The 25080-nt window shown below is 39.0% G+C and overlaps 2 protein-coding genes across 14 annotated transcripts in view; one reads left to right on the top strand and one right to left on the bottom strand.

Moving 5' to 3' along the window:
* Window positions 1-25080, bottom strand: part of LOC134823808 (golgin subfamily A member 6-like protein 25) — a 101722-nt gene that overhangs the window by 47658 nt on the left and 28984 nt on the right. For 6 of the 10 annotated variants that reach the window (XM_063835359.1, XM_063835360.1, XM_063835363.1 and 3 more), the window contains exon 1: window positions 5687-7247. The exons of 3 other annotated variants lie outside the window; for them this stretch is intronic. In XM_063835359.1, the coding sequence (XP_063691429.1) occupies window positions 5687-6536 (850 nt within the window). In that variant the 5' untranslated portion in view covers window positions 6537-7247. Of the gene's footprint in view, window positions 1-3701; window positions 3736-5686; window positions 7248-25080 lie in introns of those variants that run through there. One more of the 10 variants, XM_063835372.1, reaches the window with a different exon arrangement.
* LOC134823809 (uncharacterized) lies at window positions 1403-24403 on the top strand. Of its 4 annotated transcripts, none has more exons than XM_063835380.1 (7): window positions 1403-1461; window positions 20805-20834; window positions 21187-21249; window positions 21695-21841; window positions 22696-22832; window positions 23268-23463; window positions 23564-24403. In XM_063835380.1, exons 1-7 carry the CDS (start codon window positions 1411-1413, stop codon window positions 23645-23647), a joined length of 708 nt encoding a protein of 235 aa, XP_063691450.1. In that variant the 5' UTR covers window positions 1403-1410; the 3' UTR covers window positions 23648-24403. The 4 variants fall into 4 exon arrangements, with proteins under 4 accessions (XP_063691450.1, XP_063691454.1, XP_063691452.1 ...); XM_063835384.1 differs by having other exon boundaries at window positions 1430-1461; window positions 21191-21249; XM_063835382.1 differs by lacking the exon at window positions 1403-1461 and adding an exon at window positions 19701-19810 and having other exon boundaries at window positions 21191-21249.

Here is a 25080-nt window from a genome sequence, read left to right as displayed (position 1 = left end):
CAAAGGGAGACTCATTCCCCTTGTAACAGATTTCAACCCAGGTCTCCCCAACATAGGACGGATACTTAACTCCCACAAGCACATCCTCCGTTTAGATCTCGAGCTTTGCAAGGTGATTGACCCTGATGGTATTTTTACCTCTTTTAGAGAGACAAAAACACTTCATGAGATTCTTATTCATAGCAAACTCCCTCCTGTTGAAGAGCCAGCTGTAGAAGATCCAGGCCACGCCTCTCCAGACACAGCTGAGGATTCTGATTCTGGAGGTTGCTTCCCTTGTGCTAAGAAATGTGATCTCTGCAAAAACTTCCTGAAACCATCAACCACAATCGGCAGTTTCCACACCAACCAAGTATTCAGTATCAAAGGACGATTGGACTGTGATACCAAAAATGTTGTGTACATAGTTAATGATAATACTTGTAAGTTAAGTTATATAGGATGTACTTCAGACTCTTTAAAGGTTAGATTTAGGAACCATAAATCCCATATTAAAACTCAAAGAAGGACTTGTGAACTTTCCTGCCATTTTATAGATAATGAGATTTTGCACAATCTTGACCGTACAACCACTAAGTTGTTTACCAGTACTTTAAGTAAGGACATTAATGTTTCTATTATAGAGCAAGTTGACGTTGGGAATTTTGAGCAATGTGCCCAGGATAGACTAAGTATTTGTAAACAAAGGGAGAACTTTTGGCAAAACCAGCTTAAAACTTTAAAGCACTTTGGAGGGATGAACGTTAGAGAAGAAAGATGATTTTCTTCTTGCATCTTTTATTTTCTCACCTCTACCACTCATTTGGGATTTCAACCCACCATAACTTGAATTGCTGAGTTACAAAAATTTCTAAATTTTAAATTTCTTTTATTTGATTGATTGATGGATTGATATTTTGAATAAATTTACTAACATGTCTTTATATCAGGATGACTGTAAAGGTACATTTTACCGACATTTGAAGTCAAGGCGTTGTTTTACTGATAGTTGTGGCTAACTAATAATATATATATATATTATATAAGATAGTTTTAAGACAGCTGATAGGACATGTTTTAAGTGACTGCTGCAAGCTAATTCCTGATAACTTCATATCACGTGACTAAAGTCAAAACATAATTTATGTCACGTGACGAAACATATTTTATGTTTATCAAACGTGCCCGCCTGGCCCACTAATCACTACTTACTTAGTGATGGATATTAACTGTTGAATTCTTTGTGATGTCATTACTTTATAAATAATAACTACGTTTGTATCTATAGTGGAATTTTAGTTTGATTATTGAAGATTGCAATGTTTTTTTTTGTGTCGCTTACCATGTTACATTTAATTAAGGTTGTGTTTAAACGAGTCTCACAGCAAGATAACATGATAACATGATGTTTGTTATGTTTTAGGAGTTGTAATGAAGGAAGGAGACTTACAGATTATTGGGGAGTTCAAGAGGATGCTAAACGTAAGTTATTTACTTATAATATTAATACTTATTACATTACCAAGTTATTTACTTGTTATATTAATACTTAATACATTACCAAGTTATTTACTTGTTATATTAATACTTATTACATTACAAAGTTATTTATTTATTATATTAATACTTACTACATTACCAAGTTATTTACTTGTTATATTAAAGTATTAATACTTACTACATTACCATCACTTTTGGGATGCATAACAAATGGCAAATTATTGTCATCTCAAGGGTGAGGGGTGCGGTGTGAAACTAAAATAATGAGGAGCAAACCAGCTTTAAACTTACATGGTGGCTGACCCCAATTCTGAGTTGTGTAGGACGGAGTTGGAGATCTGGGTTTGGTCAGCAGATGGTTCCTAGGACTCTCGTAACAAGATGACGTCATCTTGCTGTCACGTGACGTCATCCTGCTGTCACGTGACGTCATCCTGCTGTCACGTGACGTCATCCTGCTGTCACGTGACGTCATCCTGCTGTCACGTGGCTGACGTACTACTGGTCTAAGCTCAACAGTTTCTGTTGCGTAAGGTTCGCTGGTCTGGGATTTAACTGCTGGTCGGCGAACTGGCCGAAGTTTCTGTCTCACGTCAACAATCTCAGAGTTTAGATCACGTGACACCCCTCTACTCGGTTGCTTAGCAGCAGCAGAGTCACGTGACACGTGCACGTGCATGAGATTGCTGCGCGCTCTTCCTACCTCCCTGGCACTGGGAGGGGGTTGTGATCCTGCTGTGGACACCATCTCCTCATCTGCAGGTCTTGAAGACGGGTGGTGGCTCTGTACTTGATGGAGTGGTGAGGGGTGGTAGGATGGAGGTGTGGTCTCTGTAGAGGGTGATCTCGAGCAATGTGGGATGGGGGGCGGTGGCGGAGACCTTACCTCACGTTGGTTATGGGGCGGTGATCTTCTATCATCAAGGAACTGGGACAGATCCCTTCTTCTCTCTTGGAACTGGGGTTGATCTGAATGTTGGCTTCTTGACGGCCGGAATGTAACTTCTTTGTGGGGCGAGGGGGCCACATTCCTACTGAAGGAGGGTGCGGGGGCTCCTCTTCTGGACGGAGAGGAGGGGGATCCTCCTCTACGCAGCGTGGATGGGGCACTGTAAGATGGAGAGGATGGGGCACTGTAACTGTAAGAAGGAGCAGCCTGGTAAGAGGAGACATCATAATGTTCTGGACTAATCCCTCTAGCAGAAAGTGAAGGGTCACTAAAAAGAGGAGGAGGAGGAGGAGTACTAGCTATCAGGTTCAGAGCATCCAGAGGAGGAGGAGGAGGAGTACTAGCTATCAGGTTCAGAGCATCCAGAGGAGGAGGAGGAGTAGTACTAGCTATCAGGTTCAGAGCATCCAGAGGATCTCCAGGACAGTCTATACCAATCTCACCACTCAGATAGGCATTTCGAGGAGATCTTCTGTCGAGAGACGACATGTTTTGATATGGTGACGTCACGCGGTGTGGTGACGTCACGCGGTGTGGTGACGTCTCACGGTGTGGTGACGTAACACGGTTTGGTGACGTCACACGGTGTGGTGACATCATAAGGTACAACCTTGTGGTCCCAGATGGGTACCTGCTTCTCAAACTACTCGGCAAACTACGTGACCTCCTAGCCTGATATCTCCGATGCGGGATATTAAGAACAGCACCGTGATAACGATCACATCGCCCCTGAAACTGCATTACAACAAAACATGTCTCAACAGCAAAACTGCAGCCTGTCTGTGTCTCTGCACACTCTAACAGACTCCCCGTAGAACAGCAGCCAATGAGCGAGCAGACATTAGTCACGTGGTGTAAGATCAACCAATCAGAGGGCAGAGATCCAGGGTGCTGGTGAGCGCGTGTAAAGGTTAACTTCCTGCACGAGCTACCGTGTGTTGGCATAGCAACACTGTAGTCACGTGACGAGTAGAGAAAGGGGAGAGGTTGGGACTAAATATAGGTTGTAATGGTGGTAATGGTGCTGTGTGTAGAGCTGGTTGTGATTTTAATGTTTCTGATGAAGTAGATGTACAATATGGACTGTAACTCTTTACATAAGGTTCCACATGAACATTCATACGATTCTTATAAACAGTAAAACAGGTTAAATTACATCAATGTGACTTACAAATTTACAATATGGAATAGCTTAACTTAAATCAGGTACAGTTTACTAGTTTATTACAGTTTACTAGTTTATTACAGGGTGTAACAAGGAATCAGCCCGTACCTGATCGTCTGTTCTCCATCACCTCCACTTAATGACAATACAACGAAAACCAAAACACAAACCAAGGAAACCTCGAGAACGTGCATGAATAGTCCGGACTGGAATTGTTCACGTAATAATCGCCAATAATTTACCAGGTCATGTTACACAGGTATGAGAAATATTTAAGGTATTTGGCCCACGTGGGCGCGCGGCTCAGATCTAAATTGTGTGTTTCAAATTTGTAGGTTATCGTATTACGGTGGCTGTAACTGCTGAGTTACTGAGTTAGCCTCACGAGGGACGATTTGCTAAGCAGTGGAGATCTAGTCGTTCCTTACAAGTTCATTTCTGTTGTAATGGGCCACCAAATTACTTTCCATCCCTTTATAGCCGTAGTAGCTGGTTTCCGAGGCCAAGAGTTATTTTACTTTCATTTAATCGTTAAATCTCGAGTAATATTACTTTACTCTAGTAGTGTTACTTTACATCCCTCATCATTTACGTTCTATCATTTACGTTCTATAATTTCTTCATCATCTAGCTCCGTACTATAGAAAATATGGATTTTATTTGGCAATAATATCAAAGGTTTAAGTATTCCCTGAACGACACTTTTTACTGCATCAAAAAACATCAATCGCAGTTATGAATAGTCATAGCGTGAGCACGTGCAATTTTTTTATGTTGCTACGCAACGACGCAGCAAAACTTTTTACGCAGACAGCGTTATTAACCGTTTCTAGTGGTTGCCGGGGAGTTTTCGTTAAGTTTAAAATATAGTATAGATATTTCTTTAAATAAGCATAATTACTTAACATATTTATTTCTTTGTTCTTTAAATTTATTTTACTCATTTTTTCGCTCCTTTGACTAGGTAATAAACATCTTGTTGTCATTCTAAAATGGTTAACAAAAATATATACGTTTTCACGCCACAAAGTACTTTCTATAAAGTTTTTAATATTGTTAATATAGAATTAACTTAGAAACTATATAGAGGTAACTGGTAAGTGGAATTAACTTTAAAACTCCATAAAAATAAGTATAATTAATATAAAAACTTAAAAAGGTGGTTATTGTTAGAGCTGCCCACGTTTTAAAATGTTGTGTGTAGTGTAGTTGTAGTACATCCGTCTTCGCAACGTGTTGATCAAGTGATCATTGTAGAGATCCATTAGAGACAAAGTTTGCAAACTTTGCAAAGTTTAGAGCAACAAACTATTAAGCTGCTGTTAATACTGATATTTTATACGGTTGACGTAAAGTAAAGAAAGAAACCCGCGATAAAAGAGAGAAGTGAGTTTAGCTTGTTAACTAATAGTTACCATATGGTAACACTACTACGAGCTGTTAACTAAACAAAAAGTCTTCAGCTAATTGTGTGCCAAATACCAACCTTATTCACCAATCTAAGAAATGCATATGATAACTTGGTTAATCCAGTTAAATGATTTGGTAGGTTTTAAGGGGGGGGGGGGGGGGGGGGTAACCCCTAAACCACATTTAATCGGCCCCCTGGTGAGGAGGTTGGGCCTACATCTAAATGCCCGCCTGAAATCATTACCTCCTACTCCAATACTTCACATTATATTATGATCTGTGGAGATCTAATACTACTTCACTCACGTATAATTGTAATGCACTTTATTGTAGTGATATTGTACGGAAATACTTATTACAAATAAACTGTATAAAAAGAAACAAATCACAAAGAAATCTAGTGCTTTTGATCTTCTTTACGCAATCTAACGTTTACAACTCCAAATAGGTTAATGACTTAGCATAAAGTTTATTTTAACTGCTGTGAATTTTAAATTTTCCTAAAATTATTAAAAAACAAGTTTTGTGCAACTTCATATACATACATATAGTTTGATGATTTTATACGGCTGAAATAAAAGATGAAGATAGGAGAACTATCAACAATGAACAGTTATAAACAAACTCAGAAACAAACGAATTGACAAACAAAAACAATTTTTATAAAAAATTAAAAAACTTACCTTCTTGATCAGTGGGTATGATCTGTAGGTCGTCTAGGAAACGGGTCAAACTATCCTGCTCATCTTGCTTGTCACGTGACGTATTTAAATTGTCACATGACGTCATCTCAATCTCTCGTGACGTCATCTCAATCTCACGTGGCGTCATCTCAATCTCACGTGACACATTAAGATTTTCACTTGGCTTCATCGCACTTTTGCGTGTTAAATTGAGATTCTTACGCAGGATATTCAAATTATCACGTGACGTCATCGCATAATCACGTGACGTCACCTCTACTGACATTACCACGCCGTTTGAGCGCCGAATTGGAATTTCTGATGAGTCCTCGTATACTTGAATTGGAAATGTTTCGGTGATATTGTTGTTTGGCACAGTTTCTAGCTTTTCAGCAACCGCCTCAAGTGTTTTTTCAGTCATTATGTCACGTGTTATGTTTATACTATCACGTGATGTCCTCACATCTGGTTTAGAATGGTTGGAAGATATGACAGTAGAATCGGAGGAGGAGTGGAGCTTATCAATAACGTTCTGAAGAGTCTCCACCTTTCCATTGAACACAAACAAATTAGTCCTAGGGATAGGAAACAACTCTGCTTTCTTCAGAGGCGAGCTTATCTTTATATCACGTGATGTCACTACACTGTCACGTGACGTCACTACACTATCACGTGACGTCACCACAGTATCACGCGACGTCATTATAGTGCTATTTGCAACGATACTTTGTTTGGTATCTGGTGTACCAAAGTCTCCGAGTGAATCACCAGGTATTGATTCACCTTTTCCATTGAAAAGTCGGGAACTGCTCCAATTCATGTTCTCAAACTCAGCAGCTGTCCCATTCATACGATCAAGGGACCCTGACACTGACAAAGGTTCACTGTCAGGCAGCTGGACAGTTGGAACACTGGAAGTGAGGGGTGAAGTGAGGGGAGGAGGAGTATCGGAGAGTCTGTGATCAAGTGAAGTAGAACTAAGATCAGTGCTGGGATAGTTCCAGCCATAACACGTTGTACCGCAAACTGGGGGTGGCCGGATCTCGTTGGTTACTGACTCTAACTCGTTCTCTAACTGCGCTATTAACTTCTCTATGCTCTCTTCTAAATCCACGTCATCCTCACTGAATGCTGCGTGCACGTGCAAATCTCCATGCACGTGCAAGTCTCCCTCCTCAACATGTCCTCTAGTCCGTCGCTTGTTTCTACATTCTGTACAGTGGAGATCCTGGCAAGTGTCCAAGAACACAGGAAGATGGGTGTTGCGCCGCGGGACTAACTCCTTATTCAGGGCCCGCACCACCAGGTAGCGCAGTCCGTCCCCTCTAACTGCGCATGACAGATGCGCTGGTCTCGCCCACAACACGCGCTCCAGTTTGTGGGGTTGAGCCGCGCGCACACGTGCTGGCTATAGCGGTCTGTGGCACTTCACATGAAATGTAGAGGTTTCAGCAGCTGAAGGGAGGTGTTGTGGACTTCACATGTAGTTCACAGATTATAGTTTTCAGGAGTTTTCAGCTGTGATTGGTGTATAACTCACTCATTGCTACGTGGAGATTTTATGGGTTAGAATTAACATAATATATGAATAGTCGAAGGTTTAAAAAAGATTAAAACGAAGATTTAAAATGCTAGGTTAAAATAGTAGTTCTACGAACAAATACTAGTTACAACTATTCAACTGATCATGAGAGAATTTTATTGACTGAAACAACAACAAAAAAAAGAAGAAAAGTGATGATACTTCAACATGTTTTGTTTTGGGATAATATGTTATGGCCGGAAATCACTTGTCACTATAATTGCAAAATAATAATCATAACGGCATACGTTTTAAAGCTTGATGATCAGTAACAGTAATTTAAGTATTACGTAACAAACTATAACCCATGCATTTTTTTTGAGAGAGGCTGGACTCGGTTGGCCCACAAGAGGATAGCATAAAGATGCTTTGCCTACCTCTGGGGTGTAGGCATGCCGGGGAAATCTATGAAAAATAAAAATAAATAATAAAAATGTGGCAGGATGAATATTGAATCAGTCTGAGAAGAAAACATTAACATTTATTCCAATTACTGCATAAAGCCATAACATTGGAAATTACAGAACAAAACTTTACAAAACTTTACAGGATAAAACTTTAATACCTCAAACATTTCACATGGGCTTTCCCAATTGAGGACAACATATTTAACAGTCCTTAACCCCCTAGTCCCCTCGAACCACTCTCACTACTCTCACCAACAACTCCATATAAGCAGTGGCGTAACGAAGGGCCCCGCTGACCCCGCTGTGCGGAGGGGGGGGGGGGGGGGGGGGCGCCGTGTTAGGGGGGCGCAAAATGGTCGTTTGAATGTGGGACAATTTCGAAAACTTAACTAAAGTACTAGCAAAACTGCGCGTTTTGCTCTAGATACACACTTTTTTAGAGATTTTACCGGCGTATCCTTTAAAATCACCTAATTTGTTCAATTTTAGGGAGGGGCACCAAAAGGGGAGGGGGAGCCAACAGGGGGCGCTTTTTCAGCGGGGGGGGGGGGGGGGGGCGCCAACAGGCAACGTTACGCCACTGTCACCAAGCAGCATTAACTCTAACAACTCCATATAAGGCTAATCTAAAGTCCTTAAGATAATGCTTGTCATATATATAACACCACATATAAATCATTTCATTTCAACTGCTTTGAATAACCCGGTACAGTGGTTGTGAGATTGATATCCTTGTGTTAAAACTTGTGGTTATTACAACAGTTTACCTCATTGTCCTTGTGTTACAATTTGTGGTTATTACAACAGTTTACCTCATTGTCCTTGTGTTACAATTTGTGGTTATTACAACAGTTTACCTCATTGTCCTTGTGTTACAATTTGTGGTTATTACAACAGTTTACCTCATTGTCCTTGTGTTACAATTTGTGGTTATTACAACAGTTTACCTCATTGTCCTTGTGTTACAATTGTGGTTTAACAGTTTACCTCATTTCCTGTGTTACAATTTGTGGATATTACAACAGTTTACCTCATTGTCCTTGTGTTACAATTTGTGGATATTACAACAGTTTACCTCATTTTCCTTGTGTTACAATTTGTGGATATTACAACAGTTTACCTCATTGTCCTTGTGTTACAATTTGTGGATATTACAACAGTTTACCTCATTTTCCTTGTGTTACAATTTGTGGATATTACAACAGTTTACCTCATTTTCCTTGTGTTACAATTTGTGGTTATTACAACAGTTTACCTCATTTTCCTTGTGTTACAATTTGTGGATATTACAACAGTTTACCTCATTTTCCTTGTGTTACAATTTGTGGATATTACAACAGTTTACCTCATTTTCCTTGTGTTACAATTTGTGGTTATTACAACAGTTTACCTCATTGTCCTTGTGTTACAATTTGTGGATATTACAACAGTTTACCTCATTGTCCTTGTGTTACAATTTGTGGATATTACAACAGTTTACCTCATTTTCCTTGTGTTACAATTTGTGGTTATTACAACAGTTTACCTCATTGTCCTTGTGTTACAATTTGTGGTTATTACAACAGTTTACCTCATTGTCCTTGTGTTACAATTTGTGGTTATTACAACAGTTTACCTCATTGTCCTTGTGTTACAACTTGTGGTTATTACAACAGTTTACCTCATTTTCCTTGTGTTACAATTTGCGGTTATTACAACAGTTTACCTCATTGTCCTTGTGTTACAATTTGTGGTTATTACAACAGTTTACCTCATTGTCCTTGTGTTACAACTTGTGGTTATTACAACAGTTTACCTCATTTTCCTTGTGTTACAATTTGTGGTTATTACAACAGTTTACCTCATTGTCCTTGTGTTACAACTTGTGGTTATTACAACAGTTTACCTCATTGTCCTTGTGTTACAACTTGTGGTTATTACAACAGTTTACCTCATTGTCCTTGTGTTACAACTTGTGGTTATTACAACAGTTTACCTCATTGTCCTTGTGTTACAACTTGTGGATATTACAACAGTTTACCTCATTGTCCTTGTGTTACAACTTGTGGTTATTACAACAGTTTACCTCATTTTCCTTGTGTTACAACTTGTGGTTATTACAACAGTTTACCTCATTGTCCTTGTGTTACAATTCGCGGTTATTACAACACTTTACCTCATTTTCCTTGTGTTACAATTTGCGGTTATTACAACAGTTTACCTCATTATCCTTGTGTTACAACTTGTGGATATTACAACAGTTTACCTCATTTTCCTTGTGTTACAATTTGTGGTTATTACAACAGTTTACCTCATTTTCCTTGTGTTACAATTTGTGGTTATTACAACAGTTTACCTCATTTTCCTTGTGTTACAATTTGTGGATATTACAACAGTTTACCTCATTTTCCTTGTGTTACAACTTGTGGTTATTACAACAGTTTACCTCATTGTCCTTGTGTTACAATTTGTGGTTATTACAACAGTTTACCTCATTGTCCTTGTGTTACAATTTGTGGATATTACAACAGTTTACCTCATTTTCCTTGTGTTACAATTTGTGGATATTACAACAGTTTACCTCATTTTCCTTGTGTTACAATTTGTGGTTATTACAACAGTTTACCTCATTGTCCTTGTGTTACAATTTGTGGTTATTACAACAGTTTACCTCATTGTCCTTGTGTTACAACTTGTGGTTATTACAACAGTTTACCTCATTTTCCTTGTGTTACAACTTGTGGTTATTACAACAGATTACCTCATTGTCCTTGTGTTACAACTTGTGGTTATTCAACAGTTTACCTCATTGTCCTTGTGTTACAACTTGTGGTTATTACAACAGTTTACCTCATTGTCCTTGTGTTACAACTTGTGGTTATTACAACAGTTTACCTCATTGTCCTTGTGTTACAATTTGTGGTTATTACAACAGTTTACCTCATTTTCCTTGTGTTACAACTTGTGGTTATTACAACAGATTACCTCATTGTCCTTGTGTTACAATTTGTGGATATTACAACAGTTTACCTCATTTTCCTTGTGTTACAATTTGTGGTTATTACAACAGTTTACCTCATTTTCCTTGTGTTACAATTTGTGGTTATTACAACAGTTTACCTCATTTTCCTTGTGTTACAACTTGTGGTTATTACAACAGTTTACCTCATTGTCCTTGTGTTACAACTTGTGGTTATTACAACAGTTTACCTCATTGTCCTTGTGTTACAATTTGTGGTTATTACAACAGTTTACCTCATTTTCCTTGTGTTACAACTTGTGGTTATTACAACAGATTACCTCATTGTCCTTGTGTTACAATTTGTGGTTATTACAACAGATTACCTCATTTTCCTTGTGTTACAATTTGTGGATATTACAACAGTTTACCTCATTTTCCTTGTGTTACAATTTGTGGTTATTACAACAGTTTACCTCATTTTCCTTGTGTTACAACTTGTGGTTATTACAACAGTTTACCTCATTGTCCTTGTGTTACAACTTGTGGTTATTACAAAAGTTTACCTCATTGTCCTTGTGTTACAATTTGTGGTTATTACAACAGTTTACCTCATTTTCCTTGTGTTACAACTTGTGGTTATTACAACAGATTACCTCATTGTCCTTGTGTTACAATTTGCGGTTATTACAACACTTTACCTCATTTTCCTTGTGTTACAATTTGCGGTTATTACAACAGTTTACCTCATTGTCCTTGTGTTACAATTTGTGGTTATTACAACAGTTTACCTCATTGTCCTTGAGTTACAATTTGTGGTTATTACAACAGTTTACCCTCATTGTCCTTGTGTTACAACTTGTGGTTATAACAACAGTTTACCTCATTGTCCTTGTGTTACAATTTGTGGTTATTACAACAGTTTACCTCATTGTCCTTGAGTTACAATTTGTGGTTATTACAACAGTTTACCTCATTGTCCTTGTGTTACAACTTGTGGTTATTACAACACTTTACCTCATTGTCCTTGTGTTACAACTTGTGGTTATTACAACAGTTTACCTCATTGTCCTTGTGTTACAACTTGTGGTTATTACAACAGTTTACCTCATTGTTCTTGTGTTACAACTTGTGGTTATTACAACAGTTTACCTCATTGTCCTTGTGTTACAACTTGTGGTTATTACAACAGTTTACCTCATTGTCCTTGTGTTACAACTTGTGGTTATTACAACACTTTACCTCATTGTCCTTGTGTTACAACTTGTGGTTATTACAACAGTTTACCTCATTGTCCTTGTGTTACAATTTGTGGTTATTACAACACTTTACCTCATTGTCCTTGTGTTACAACTTGTGGTTATTACAACAGTTTACCTCATTGTCCTTGTGTTACAACTTGTGGATATTACAACAGTTTACCTCATTGTTCTTGTGTTACAACTTGTGGTTATTATAACAGTTTACCTCATTGTCCTTGTGTTACAACTTGTGGTTATAACAACAGTTTACCTCATTGTCCTTGTGTTACAATTTGTGGTTATTACAACAGTTTACCTCATTGTCCTTGTGTTACAACTTGTGGTTATTACAACAGTTTACCTCATTGTCCTTGTGTTACAACTTGTGGTTATTACAACAGTTTACCTCATTGTCCTTGTGTTACAATTTGTGGTTATTACAACAGTTTACCTCATTGTCCTTGTGTTACAACTTGTGGTTATTACAACAGTTTACCTCATTGTCCTTGTGTTACAATTTGTGGTTATTACAACAGTTTACCTCATTGTCCTTGTGTTACAACTTGTGGTTATTCAACAGTTTACCTCAAACTATCATTTGTTTGTTTCAAGAACCTCCCTATGGCTATACAGCTGCTACGTCTATTTAGACTGCAAAACTTTGAACCCTAACAGTTTTATAGTTTAAGGGTCACAAACTGCTCAAAACGAAGCACCACTCTCACCTCTCTTTCTACTTCAAATTTGATACCCATTTCTTTGTCCTTATAATTGCAACCCTTATTATTTGCCAGTACCTACTAAATCAAGAACCCTGAACACCAGCCAAAATGATACTCCTTCATAATATTTGTTGTCTGCACTCTTGCACCTCCACTGAACCCTAATTTAACCCATTTTGGAGCAAAAAGTTCCCGTCGCGGGGCCGTAAAACAAAGCCCCAACTGATAAGACTGATAATTTCTAATTTTTAACACATACTGAACAGACTGATAATCCTGATAATTCCTGGTTCATCATTCTAGGTAATACCTTTTATTCAGCTTTTAACAGTGTGGGTAGTTTTAAAACATAGATATTTCCTGAACTTAGGCTATTTCACGAATGCAAAAGCAGTGAAGATTACTTTGTGCCTGTATTCATAGATTTTTCTGTCTGGTAAAAGAATTCAGTGCACTTGGCAGAAGTTCAGGAAACATGTAGACAGTCGTCTCCAGCTCAAGAGATTAGGTTAAACACGTTATCTAGCGGTCATTGTTCCCTGAATGTTTCTGATTTGAACCATTTAATTTAACCATTTTTGATTCTTCTTGAAATTTGTAATTATTTGTATCATTGAGTTGTGCTCTTTTTGATTGCACACTTTTAACAACAGTTCTTTTCAATCATCCTCCATGAATCATCAAAACGACCTCCCTACGATTATATCAAATGTTTTAAAATCAAGACCAATGTTTAAAAGGGTATCGTTCATATGTAATAGTAATGTAAGACATCAAGATACATAAACATTGGTAACCTAAGTTTTAAAATATTTACAATTTAAATTTTACTTGACTACACCAGTAGTAGTACAGTCAAATCCGTCCTAATTTAAGCCTTTGTCGGACAAAATTCGCAACAAAGCGATTTTAACGGGATATGGTCGGGACATTTAGAAAATATTTTTATAAAGAAATCACGACTTTAAAAATCGATTACTTTTTAAAGCTGGTTGCCACGTCTCAAAAGACAAGCTCTCGATCAGCTATCGGAATCATTAAAACTGGGTGAATAGTAAGATTCTGCACTATTCTGCACTATTCTGCACTATTCTGCACTATTCTGCACTATTCTGCACTATTCTGCACTATTCTGCACTATTCTGCACTATTCTGCACTATTCTGCGCTATTCTGCACTATTCTGCACTATTCTTAGCTTATTATAGGTTCACATATGCGGTGGTCTTTACTAGTGGACACACAGATTATCTCATTAAAGTGACGCTAATTAATGAGGGTGTGTTTTTACTTTTATTTCATTCATTCTTTTATTATATTGGTCTCATATCATTCTATTATCTTGGTATCATTCGCCCTTTCGGCCCAGTAAGAGATCTTTGGGCCTCTAGATTTCTAATTCCTGTGATTACATCATTTTTTGTCAAGTTCTTTTACGAATTAATGTTCTAAAAATCTAATCATGATTTTTTAAATTTCGGTGCCGGCAATTTAATAACGAGTACCAAGTCGAGGGAGTTGAGTGGTTAAACCTTTAAAAGGTCTCTCAGTTGAGCTGCCAGAGAGAGGCCCTGGCTAATGTCACGTGATGCCCATATAAGGAGCTATACAGAAGGACACATGTTAATCGTTAAAGGAACTAGTTTACCAGTTGAAACCCTGGTAACCATGGTAACATGTGACAGTATAACCCTGGTAACCATGGTAATATGACAGTGGAACAGTGGCGTAACGTTGCCTGTTGGCGCCCCCCTCAGTATTATTAAATGTGTAATATCACGTGTATATCACGTGTAATATCACCTAGACCCTACTTTCAGGATATCATACATTTAAACAGAATTATCTGCACTTTCTCAGATATTTGGCATTCGATAATATCATAAGAGATATTGGAAACGTTTACTGTCACTCTAATTAGATGTTTATCGTTTTCGGAAAAAATTAGACTCGGGCGATATCTCATACTCATTATAACAAAATAACGATATAGGGACGATTCTAAAATTTAATAATCTTACTTTGAGTCTGGTTCCGAGTCTGGTACAGATTTACAGATTTACAGATTTAGAAGAAACTTTAAAGTTTGTAATACCTGGCTACAAGTAATGTCATGTGACATGACTTCACACCACGTGACATGACGTCACAAGTAAAGAAGTAATGTCATTTGAAAGTGAAATAAGAGAGACTGAGCTGACAACATATCGTTAACTGACACCAGTAAATTGCAATGATGGCCTTGTCTTGTAATTATTACCCTAATTCTACGGTTTGTGCTTAGTTAGACACGGTTACCGTGTTGAAGAGCCCCCTGCTGCTTTCACACTGACCTAAAACGGCCCCCCCCCCTGCTGCTTTCACCCTGACCTAACACGGCCCCCTGCTGCTTTCACCCTGCCTAACACGGCCCCTGCTGCTTTCACCCTGCCTAACACGGCCCCCTGCTACTTTCACCCTGCCTAACACGGCCCCCTGCTACTTTCACCCTGCCTAACACGGCCCCCCTGCTGCTTTCACCCTGCCTAACACGGCCCCCTGCTGCTTTCACCCTACATAACACGCCCCCCCTGCTGCTTTCACCCTGCCTAACACGGCCCCTGCTGCTTTCACCCTGCCTAACACGGCCCCCTGCTGCTTTCACCCTGCCTAACACGGCCCCCTGCTACTTTCACCCTGCCTAACAAGGCCCCCCTGCTTCTTTCACCCTGCCTAACACGGCCCCTGCTGCTTTCACCTTGCCTAACACAGCCCCCTGCTGCTTTCACCCTGACCTAACACGGCCCCCTGCTGCTTTCACCTTGCCTAACACAGCCCCCCCTGCTGCTTTCACCCTGACCTAACACGGCCCCCTGCTGCTTTCACCCTGACCTAACACGGCCCCCTGCTTCTTTCACCCTGACCTTACACGGCCCCTCCCTGCTTCTTTCACCCTGACCTAACACGGCCCCTGCTGCTTTCACCCTGACCTAACACGGCCCCTGCTTCTTTCACCCTGACCTTACACGGCCCCTCCCTGCTTCTTTCACCCTGACCTAACACGGCCCCCTGCTTCTTTCACCCTGACCTTACACGGCCCCCCTTCTTCTTTCACCCTGACCTAACACGGCCCCCTGCTGCTTTCACCCTGACCTAACACGGCCCCGCTGCTTTCACCCTGTCTAACGGCCCTGCTTCTTTCACCCTGACCTTTCACGGCCCCTCCCTGCTTCTTTCACCCTGACCTAACACGGCCCCTGCTGCTTTCACCCTGACCGAACACGGCCCTGCTGCTTCACCCTGAACTTACACGGCCCCTCCCTGCTTCTTTACCCTGACCTAACACGGCCCCCATGCATTCTTTCACCCTGACCTTACACGGCCCCTCCGCTGCTGTCTTCACCCTGACCTAACACGGCCCCTGCTTCTTTCACCCTGACCTTACACGGCCCCTCCTGCTTCTTTCACCCTGACCTATACACGGCCCCCTGCTTCTTCACCCGTGACCTGACACGGCCCCTCCCTGCTTTACTTTCACCCTGACCTTACACGGCCCCTACCTAACACGGCCCCCTGCTTCTTTCACCCTGACCTAACACGGCCCCTTCTGCTTTCACCCTGACCTAACACGGCCCCCTGCTTCTTTCACCCTGACCTAACACGGCCCCCCTGCTTCTTTCACCCTGACCTAACACGGCCCCCTGCTGCCTCCCCACTATTGGCCAAGGAGAGCTGGTATCAGTATGACATGACGTCACCCCACGTGACATGACGTCGCCCCACGTGACATTACGTCACACCACGTGACATAACGTCACACCACGTGACATTACGCCACACTAGAGCTGGTATCAGGATGGCAGGGACCCCATTATTAGATTTAGAAACGTGGCTTTTTGTTAGATTTAGAGTTGGAATCTACCCAGTTTCTTGCTGTTATAATAGCTGGTAATTAAAAAGCTATTATATCTGTAAAAGTGTAAAATGTGTTGTTTAAAGCATTAGTTTTACTAGTTTTCTTATCGGGCCCGTCCTAGTTCTAATTTGATGGCCGCACGATAAACTTTATTATATTTTCTTATTATTTCTGCTACATATTCTGTTATTATTTTATTAAACTTGACGCGTCCGTAGTCTCATTATTGAGTTATTGGTCTACACTCTAAACTCTAGAAGATATGTGACGAATGTCTCTGAGATCTATGACCCAAGGAGCACAGGCCCTGGACAGGCCCTGAACTTTACCGTCGTTAACCCCATTATCTTCACTGCCTCCTAAAATGGTATCATCCTATCGGTGAAAAGTTGGCAAATTCCGAGCATTTTAAAATCAAATTACTGAGTTTGATAGAGGTATCTCACGCTATTTAGCTGCTTCTTCAGCACTGGCCTCTCTGTCTTATACTTACAGTCCCTCTCTTGCTTATTTGAAATATTGATTATGTTTATACACTTGTGGTGACGTCATGTGGTGACGTCATCAAATTGATTGTACACTTGTCGACGTCATGAAATTGATTGTACACTTGTCGACGTCATGAAATTGATTGTACACTTGTCGACGTCATGAAATTGATTTTACACATGTGGTGACGTAATCAAATTGATTGTTCACATGTGGTGACGTCATCAAATTGATTTTACACATGTGGTGACGTAATCAAATTGATTGTACACATGTGGTGACGTCATGAAATTGGTTGTACACAATACACATGTGGTGACGTCATCAAATTGATGACTGCATTCTGAACAGTTTTACAAACTATACATTTACTATCTGAAAGCTCATAATCAACATAGTGATTATTTTTACAATAAACGCCGCATAATTTAATAAACTAACATAAAATAACGTATACAACTTATAGTTATATGTTGTTTTTATGTAACTGTTATTAAAGATGACGGAGCCATTACATTACATGCTTTTTTTACATTACATGCTTTGTTTTTCAGTCTCTTGATTCATGACATACCTTTCTTATTCATACTTTGACTTCTTTAAAGCTTTAAGCTCTAATTTTATAGATTGTTTTTTATGTTTTTGGTCAGATTTACTTTATATTAATACGATTGGGATACTTGAAGCGTGATTAAGGCTTTTAAAACTGAAACTGTGAGTATCTATTCAGCTGGACTATACATAAGTTTAAAAAGCTTGCTTACTCCCACAGAAAGATCTTATTTTTTTAGTGATGACGCAGTTTCTTGGTATTTGCCAGTTTCTCCGGAATGTTTGGAACGTTTTGGTATTTTTGTCTGTACAGTTTCGTCTCTGAAGTTACAAATCAGAACTAGAGCTCAAGGCTGCACCCTGATTAGCAACATTTTGGCGGGAAACCAGCTCCGTTCCAGCTCAGTTCCCACCACGTGACAAAGATTCTCTAGTAAAATACCTGGTACGTGGTTTAGCAGTGTGCCAAGTCAGCAGTGTTATAATTAGTAATTACAGGTCATTAAGTAATTACCGAGCCCGTGTCTGGTCGCCTAGTAACGGAGAATCTCAGGGCCCTGTACCAACCTTCTTCACAGTCAATATCTGACACCTTGTAGCCTTACTGTTCTTTATGTTTTACTTGTATTCGTCCTGATCCCTCAATTTCTTTCTTTTTGTCAACATTTAAGACTGTCAGAAAGGAATTATCAGCTTATACTTTTTAGTTTTGTTCCTTTTTTGTATTATTTGTGCGGGTAAATTGTCGCAGACAGCCCTGAAATCGTGGTATCTATTAATAGAGTTGAAATACCGGAGGGAAATACCTGCACTGCATACCTCCAAGGCGTAATCCCAGAATCAGCTAAATTTTTGAGGATTTTCGCAGTAATTCTGTGGGGTGATTAGATCAGGTAATCAGGTTGTTATCAGTAGTCTAATTAGATACACCTGCACGTGTATCAGAACCAGCGAGTTACGGTTACCAGGTAACAACCTGCCACATCATCACGAGATACTATCTAGATATTCTACCTGGGTACTGTACTCTTCTTCTAATTTCTAGCGGAATATACACGGGCATATTATCCTGTACTTCAGGGCTTGTCCATTGGTAACCAGTGGTTACCAGTGGTTACTAACCACGCCCCTTATATTACTGTACAAACACCTCTGCTTGTTCATTGGTAACCACGCCCCTTTTATTACTGTACAAACACCTCTGCTTGTTCATTGGTAACCACACCCCTTATATTACTGTACAAACACCTCTGCTGTGTTTCTCAGCCAGCCTCCAATACAGGGCCTAATTTGTTCACCTCTCCATCAGTCTGTATGACACTCTAATTGGGGTGTGACGTCATGTCACGTGGTGTGACGACATGGTGTTCAGAGAGAGAGAGAGCGTTTTGAAGGGAGAGAATGTAACCTCGGTTTAAATTGATCTGCCTCTAATCTCTCAGATGGAATTTATCGTATTTTTCACCTTCCCTGTAGGGACTACTTGGACCCTTATCTTTCTAGTGGGGTTGTGTTCCGGACCTGTTTTGCGTTGTTGTGTTTTTACTTACAGCTAACTTATTTATTTATTTACTTACCACATTGTGTAGTAATTACCTAGCTTTAGTAGTAACTAGTAGTAGTACTGTAGTAGTACTATTACAGTATTACCTGCATTATTTATAGGTTTATTTAATTTAACTCTCTACTTACAATACTTTTGACCCTGCTGAGTTGTTCTTATTTGCTATGAAGCTCAATCATTGAGTACTTGTCGTTATGCTTCCCTCTTGTTGACTTGTTATACTGACTGCTTATAAAATGTACTGATAATGAGTCTACCTACTAAGTAATGCTAATTAGTTTTAATTGGTCTAATTAATGACTGAAGAAGTATTTAGTCTTACTAATTAGTCTTATCAATGACTGAAGAAGTATTTAGTCTTACTAATTAGTCTTATTAATGACAGGAGAAGTATTTAGTCTTACTAATCGGTCTAATTAATGACAGGATAAGTATTTAGTCTTACTAATTGGTCTAATTAATGACTGAAGAAGTATTTAGTCTTACTAATTGGTCTAATTAATGACTGAAGAAGTATTTAGTCTTACTAATTAGTCTAATCAATGACAGGAGAAGTATTTAGTCTTACTAATCGGTCTAATTAATGACCGAAGAAGTATTTAGTCTTACTAATTGGTCTAATTAATAACAGAAGAAGTATTGTATGTCTGAAGAAAGTCACGACGCTAATTTAGGGGTTGTCGGTCCGGTTCCAAAGTGAAGTCTCCTAACTCAATACTGACTAGTCTTCTCATGGTATGATTCCTCAACCCCTTCCTCATTCATCAACCCAACCCCTTCCTCAACCCAAACACCCTTCCTCAACCCAAACCCTTCCTCAACCCAACCCCTTCCTCAACCCAACCCCTTCCTCAACCCAACCCCTTCCTCAACACAAACACCCTTCCTCAACCCAAACCCTTCCTCAACCCAACCCCTTCCTCAACCCAACCCCTTCCTCAACCCAACCCCTTCCTCAACCCAACCCCTTCCTCAACCCAACCCCTTCCTCAACCCAACCCCTTCCTCAACCCAACCCCTTCCTCAACCCAACCCCTTCCTCAACCCAACCCCTTCCTCAACCCAACCCCTTCCTCAACCCAACCCCTTCCTCAACCCAACCCCTTCCTCAACCCAACCCCTTCCTCAACCCAACCCCTTCCTCAACCCAACCCCTTCCTCAACCCAACCCCTTCCTCAACCCAACCCATTCCTCAACCCAACCCCTTCCTCAACCCAACCCCTTCCTCAACCCAACCCCTTCCTCAACCCAACCCCTTCCTCAACCCAACCCCTTCCTCAACCCAACCCATTCCTCAACCCAAACCCCCTTCTTACAGTAACCAACTCTTCTTATTATATAATAATGAGATACCCTTCTCTCTTGTGAAACTCGCTGGAATCTTGACCAATATATTATGACCAATAGGCGTGAAAAGTAAAGGATGAGGTCAGCCCCCTAACTTCTTGCCCCCTAACTTCTTGCCCCCTAACTTCTTGCCCCCCTAACTTCTTGCCCCCTAACTTCTTGCTTATGATACCCCAACCCCCTAAAACCTCCTCGCGCCCTTGACCGTTTTCTTGAACAAATTTATAAAAACCAGCGAATAATTTTGCCGAAATAATAATTTTGGCAGTCGAGCATTAGTGGTGAATAAATTAAACTATTAAAGCTGTTCGTATGATAAATGAGCGATTTATTATCAGTCGTTAACTTACGGAGGATTTAATATTTATCACTTCTTTTCAGGAAGAGCATAAAGATGCGATCGTGAGAGAGGTTTATTTTAATTTTGTTTTAATTTTAAATAAAATTACTAATTAACTAGTTTATTTTAATTTTGTTCATTTTATTTTATTATGATAAATATCTGCTGATTATTAATTATCTCATAGTTAAATTATCAATAAATCAGTAGAATTAGAGGATAACTAGACTAATTACCTGATTAACTAGACTAATTACCTGATTAACTAGACTAATTAACTGATTAACTAGACTAATTAACTGATTAACTAGACTAATTAACTGATTAACTAGACTAATTAACTGATTAACAAGACTAATTAACTAATTAAATAGACTAATTAACTGATAAACTAGACTAATTAACAACAGTTCTCCTCCGCAGGCAGTTTCCCTTACCACTATGACCTTCCCACAGAAGATAATAGAACTACACAACCTTGTCAACGTGAGTAAAACTAACTTACTTACTTACCTTACCTAAACTAAACTGTAAAGTGTAAATCTTATCATTTTATTGTTGGGGACTGGCCCGTGGTACCAGCCAATGTTTACTCAAAAAATATATATAATATCAATGGTAATAAGAAATTCATCCCCGTGGGGCACATGCATAAATATAAAATGTAAAGGAAATCTCAAACTATTCAATTTAGACTCTACCGGTAAAGTATGCAAGGAAGGTTTATAACTTAAAGTTTTATTTTCCAATGGTTAATAGGTAAAGATTAAAAAAGTAAAACAAGACTTTTTTTTAGAGATTCTGAACCTCAATGGTGTTATTAAAAAATTGGGCTAAATCGGTTAAAATCTCTATGAACCACCACGGTGATGTTTAATTATTATAATCACTCTGTAACTCCTACTCGCCCTGTAATACCACTCTTCTTCAGAGCGAACAGTTTGCCCTGACCTCTATAGTAAAAGTTAGAGAGTGCCCAATTATAGAGAAAAATCAGATTCAGATAAACGCTCACATTGCTAAATGCGGGGAAATATTGGGACCTGTATTAACAGAGATGAGGGATCATATGATTACTGTGAGTACTAGTTACCAGTTAGGTTACTAGGTTACCAGTTAGGTTACTAGGTTACCAGTTAGGTTACTAGGTTACTAATTAGGCTACTAATTTACCAGTTAGGTTACTAGGTTACTAATTATGTTACTAAGTTACCAGTTAGGTTACTAAGTTACCAGTTAGGTTACTAAGTTACTAGTTAGGTTACTAGGTTACTAATTATTCTACTAAGTTACCAGTTAGGTTACTAAGTTACCAGTTAGGTTACTAAGTTACCATTTAGGTTACTAGGTTATTTTGTTGTTTAAGCTTTTTAGTAAGTTACTAGTTCGGTTTTTTAACAATGTCGAATATACCGCAGCCTTTGCAATAATTTAACTGTTCATAGTTCAGTATTATTTCCAAGTATAAACCATACATCATCAACTGCGATCTAGTTATGCCAAAACTTAATTACATCCCTAAGCCAGTCATCAAATTCAATTCAGCTTCTTGTCATTTTTACAGTACAGATTATATCTAATAAGGTATGTTAGTTACTTCTTAGTTAGACAGACTACTACGTTACTAAGCCACTATGTTACTAGGTTACCAGGTTACTAGGTTACTAGGTTACTAGGTTACCAGGTTACTAGGTTACGAGGTTACTAGGTGATTAGGTGACTAGGTTACTAGGTTACTAGGTAGGTTACTAGGTTACATAGTGCGATAATATTTTGTAAACATGTGTGATGATGTGATGTCATACATTTTGCTTTACTTTTACTTTAGGTTACCAGGTTACCAGGTTACCAGGTTACCAGGTTACCAGGTTTCCAGTTCGATACCATGGTAAGTCAGCATTCGCCATTTCACTAATATAACTTATATTTCAGTTAAAGTTGTGGTTAACAGTGTTAAAAGCAAAGCATGATAACGGAGATACGCTAGGTGTAGAGGTACAGAATGAACTGATGAACATGGTGGTTGACAGTGAGGACTTTGCTACTAACAACTATATCGCCACCTTAGGGTCAGTTAGGTTACTAGGTTACCAGTTAGGTTACTAAGTTACCAGTTAGGTTACTTTGCTACTAACAACTATATCGCCACCTTAGGGTCAGACAGTCGTTATAACACCTTTCTTATGGAATTCTTTCTTAATACCTTTGAGAGAGAACTCCAAAATTGTAGAGCACAGTTTGATTATCAATTTTTACCGTTTTGAAATTAAAAGGAGCGAAAAGTAGCCTTCTTAAAGTGAACCGTTCATGCACGTTGAAAGTACAGCCAGGTAGGTGTAAAGTAACACTACCATATTAGGTAACATTACCTAGTGACACTACCATATTAGGTAACATTGCCTAGTGACACAAGCATATTAGGTAATGCTGCCTAGTGACACTACCATATAAGGTAATGCTGCCTGGCGACACTCACATATAAGGTAACATTACCATGATTGCAGGTTGAAAGTACAGCCAGGTAGATGGCAGATGATAGCGAGCTTGAAACCCAAGAGAAGGTTCCCCCGAGTACTGCCCAAGTTAAGATGGAGACTGAGACCGAAGGAGGAGCACCTGGACATGGAACTGATACGGACACATGACGAGAGCGCGTTCACTCAGCTAATAGATGTGGCTCATCATATCTACTTTACTTACGTGAGGAACTTTGTAGTAAAATTAGCACTAATTGAACGTAATTAATCCTAATTACAGTTAATTAATCCTAATTATAGTTTATATACCATAATGCCTGCAGCTGAAGGTGCACGACTACATAGAGAAGAACAAGGACAAGATAACGACACCACGCCAGGACCATGGCGCAGACTTCATGATGTGAGCTGGTCACCCTGGCAACCCACGCGGTAACCACGTGGTTTACAAGTTGAAACTGTCAACAGAAGGAAGTTTAAACTGTTGATAATGTTGAAATGTTTGATATGTGGTGTGAAAGTTTAAAACATTGTCTGTGTATCAGACCCCAACCAAAGAAATGTGTATTAAAATGGAAATGAAATCAGAATGACAACTTGTTACACTTATATTTAGTTGTGATTTTCACCTCCGCTCAACCTGGTAACCTGGTAACCTGGTAACCTGGTAACCTGGTAACCTGGTAATCAGAATGACAACTTGTTACACTTAATTATTTAGTTGTGCTTTTCACCCCAGCTCACCAGCTTCAATACCCAAACTTAAAACTAAACATCTTAATAAACAAATTAGTAAACACCTTGTTATTACTATTTGCGGCAAACTATGAAGTGTAACAAGACATAAATGTAAACTCCAAACAAAAAAGGCGAACTTTTCAGTTATAGTCAATAATTAAGCAGCGAAAGCCTCTAGTACCTAATTGGCTCAATGTAAAATGTTTAACTATATAATATTATGTTTTATTTGATGAAGTTTATGCCATCAGTTTTACGATGGCATTTTATTATCAAATTGTTAACTTTTTATTATCAAATTGTTAACTTATGGTCATTCTTAATATTACTGATTGCAGAATGGGCTGTGCTGGTAACTCTGTTCTTATTAAATTGTTAAAACACAAATTTAATTAATAAAGTGTGATTTTTAGCTGGTAGGGAGATTTATAACGTAATAATATTATAAATTTATGATATTATAATATTATAAATTTATAACTATTTTTATACCGAGTAGGGGAAATCTTGAGATGATTTCCAACTTTCCTTGATTTTAATGCAGATCTTAGAAATCTTAGGGATCGTTCACATATTTCTGAAGGGGATCGTTCGCATATTATAATGTAAATCCAGAAATTACCATTTTATCTTAGGTACCCCCTTACGCACTCTTAAAATTCCTCAAACCTCCCTCCTTCCCCAGCTGGCTGGCGAAGGTAATATGTGATAAACTAGTAACCTGGTAACCTGGTAACCTAATAACTTGGTAACTTAGTAACCTAGTAACCTGGTAACCTGGTAACCTAGTAACTTGGTAACCTGGTAACCTGGTAACCTAGTAACCTGGTAACCTGGTAACCTGGTAACCTGGTAACCTGGTAACCTGGTAATATGTGAACCATGCCTCATTATAAGATTTACTTCTTTAGAGACCTCAGCATGATAAGGTTCGACGTAAAGTCAATAATATGGACCTATCATTCGCCTAGATTTCCTAATTTTAGATATATTGCCTTGAATGAATTTTTACGGGAATTTCCCATATTTTATGATTGTTAACTAAACGTCAGTGATTACATGGTATGTTAATTGAATGTTTAAAAATCAGAACAGCCTAAAA

This window comes from Bolinopsis microptera, chromosome 12 (assembly GCF_026151205.1).
Source record: "Bolinopsis microptera isolate Bmic1 chromosome 12, MBARI_Bmic_1.0, whole genome shotgun sequence".
Taxonomy (NCBI): Eukaryota; Metazoa; Ctenophora; class Tentaculata; order Lobata; family Bolinopsidae; genus Bolinopsis; species Bolinopsis microptera.
Note: the sequence above shows the minus strand (reverse complement) of the source record. Positions and strands in the feature narration are given on the sequence as shown.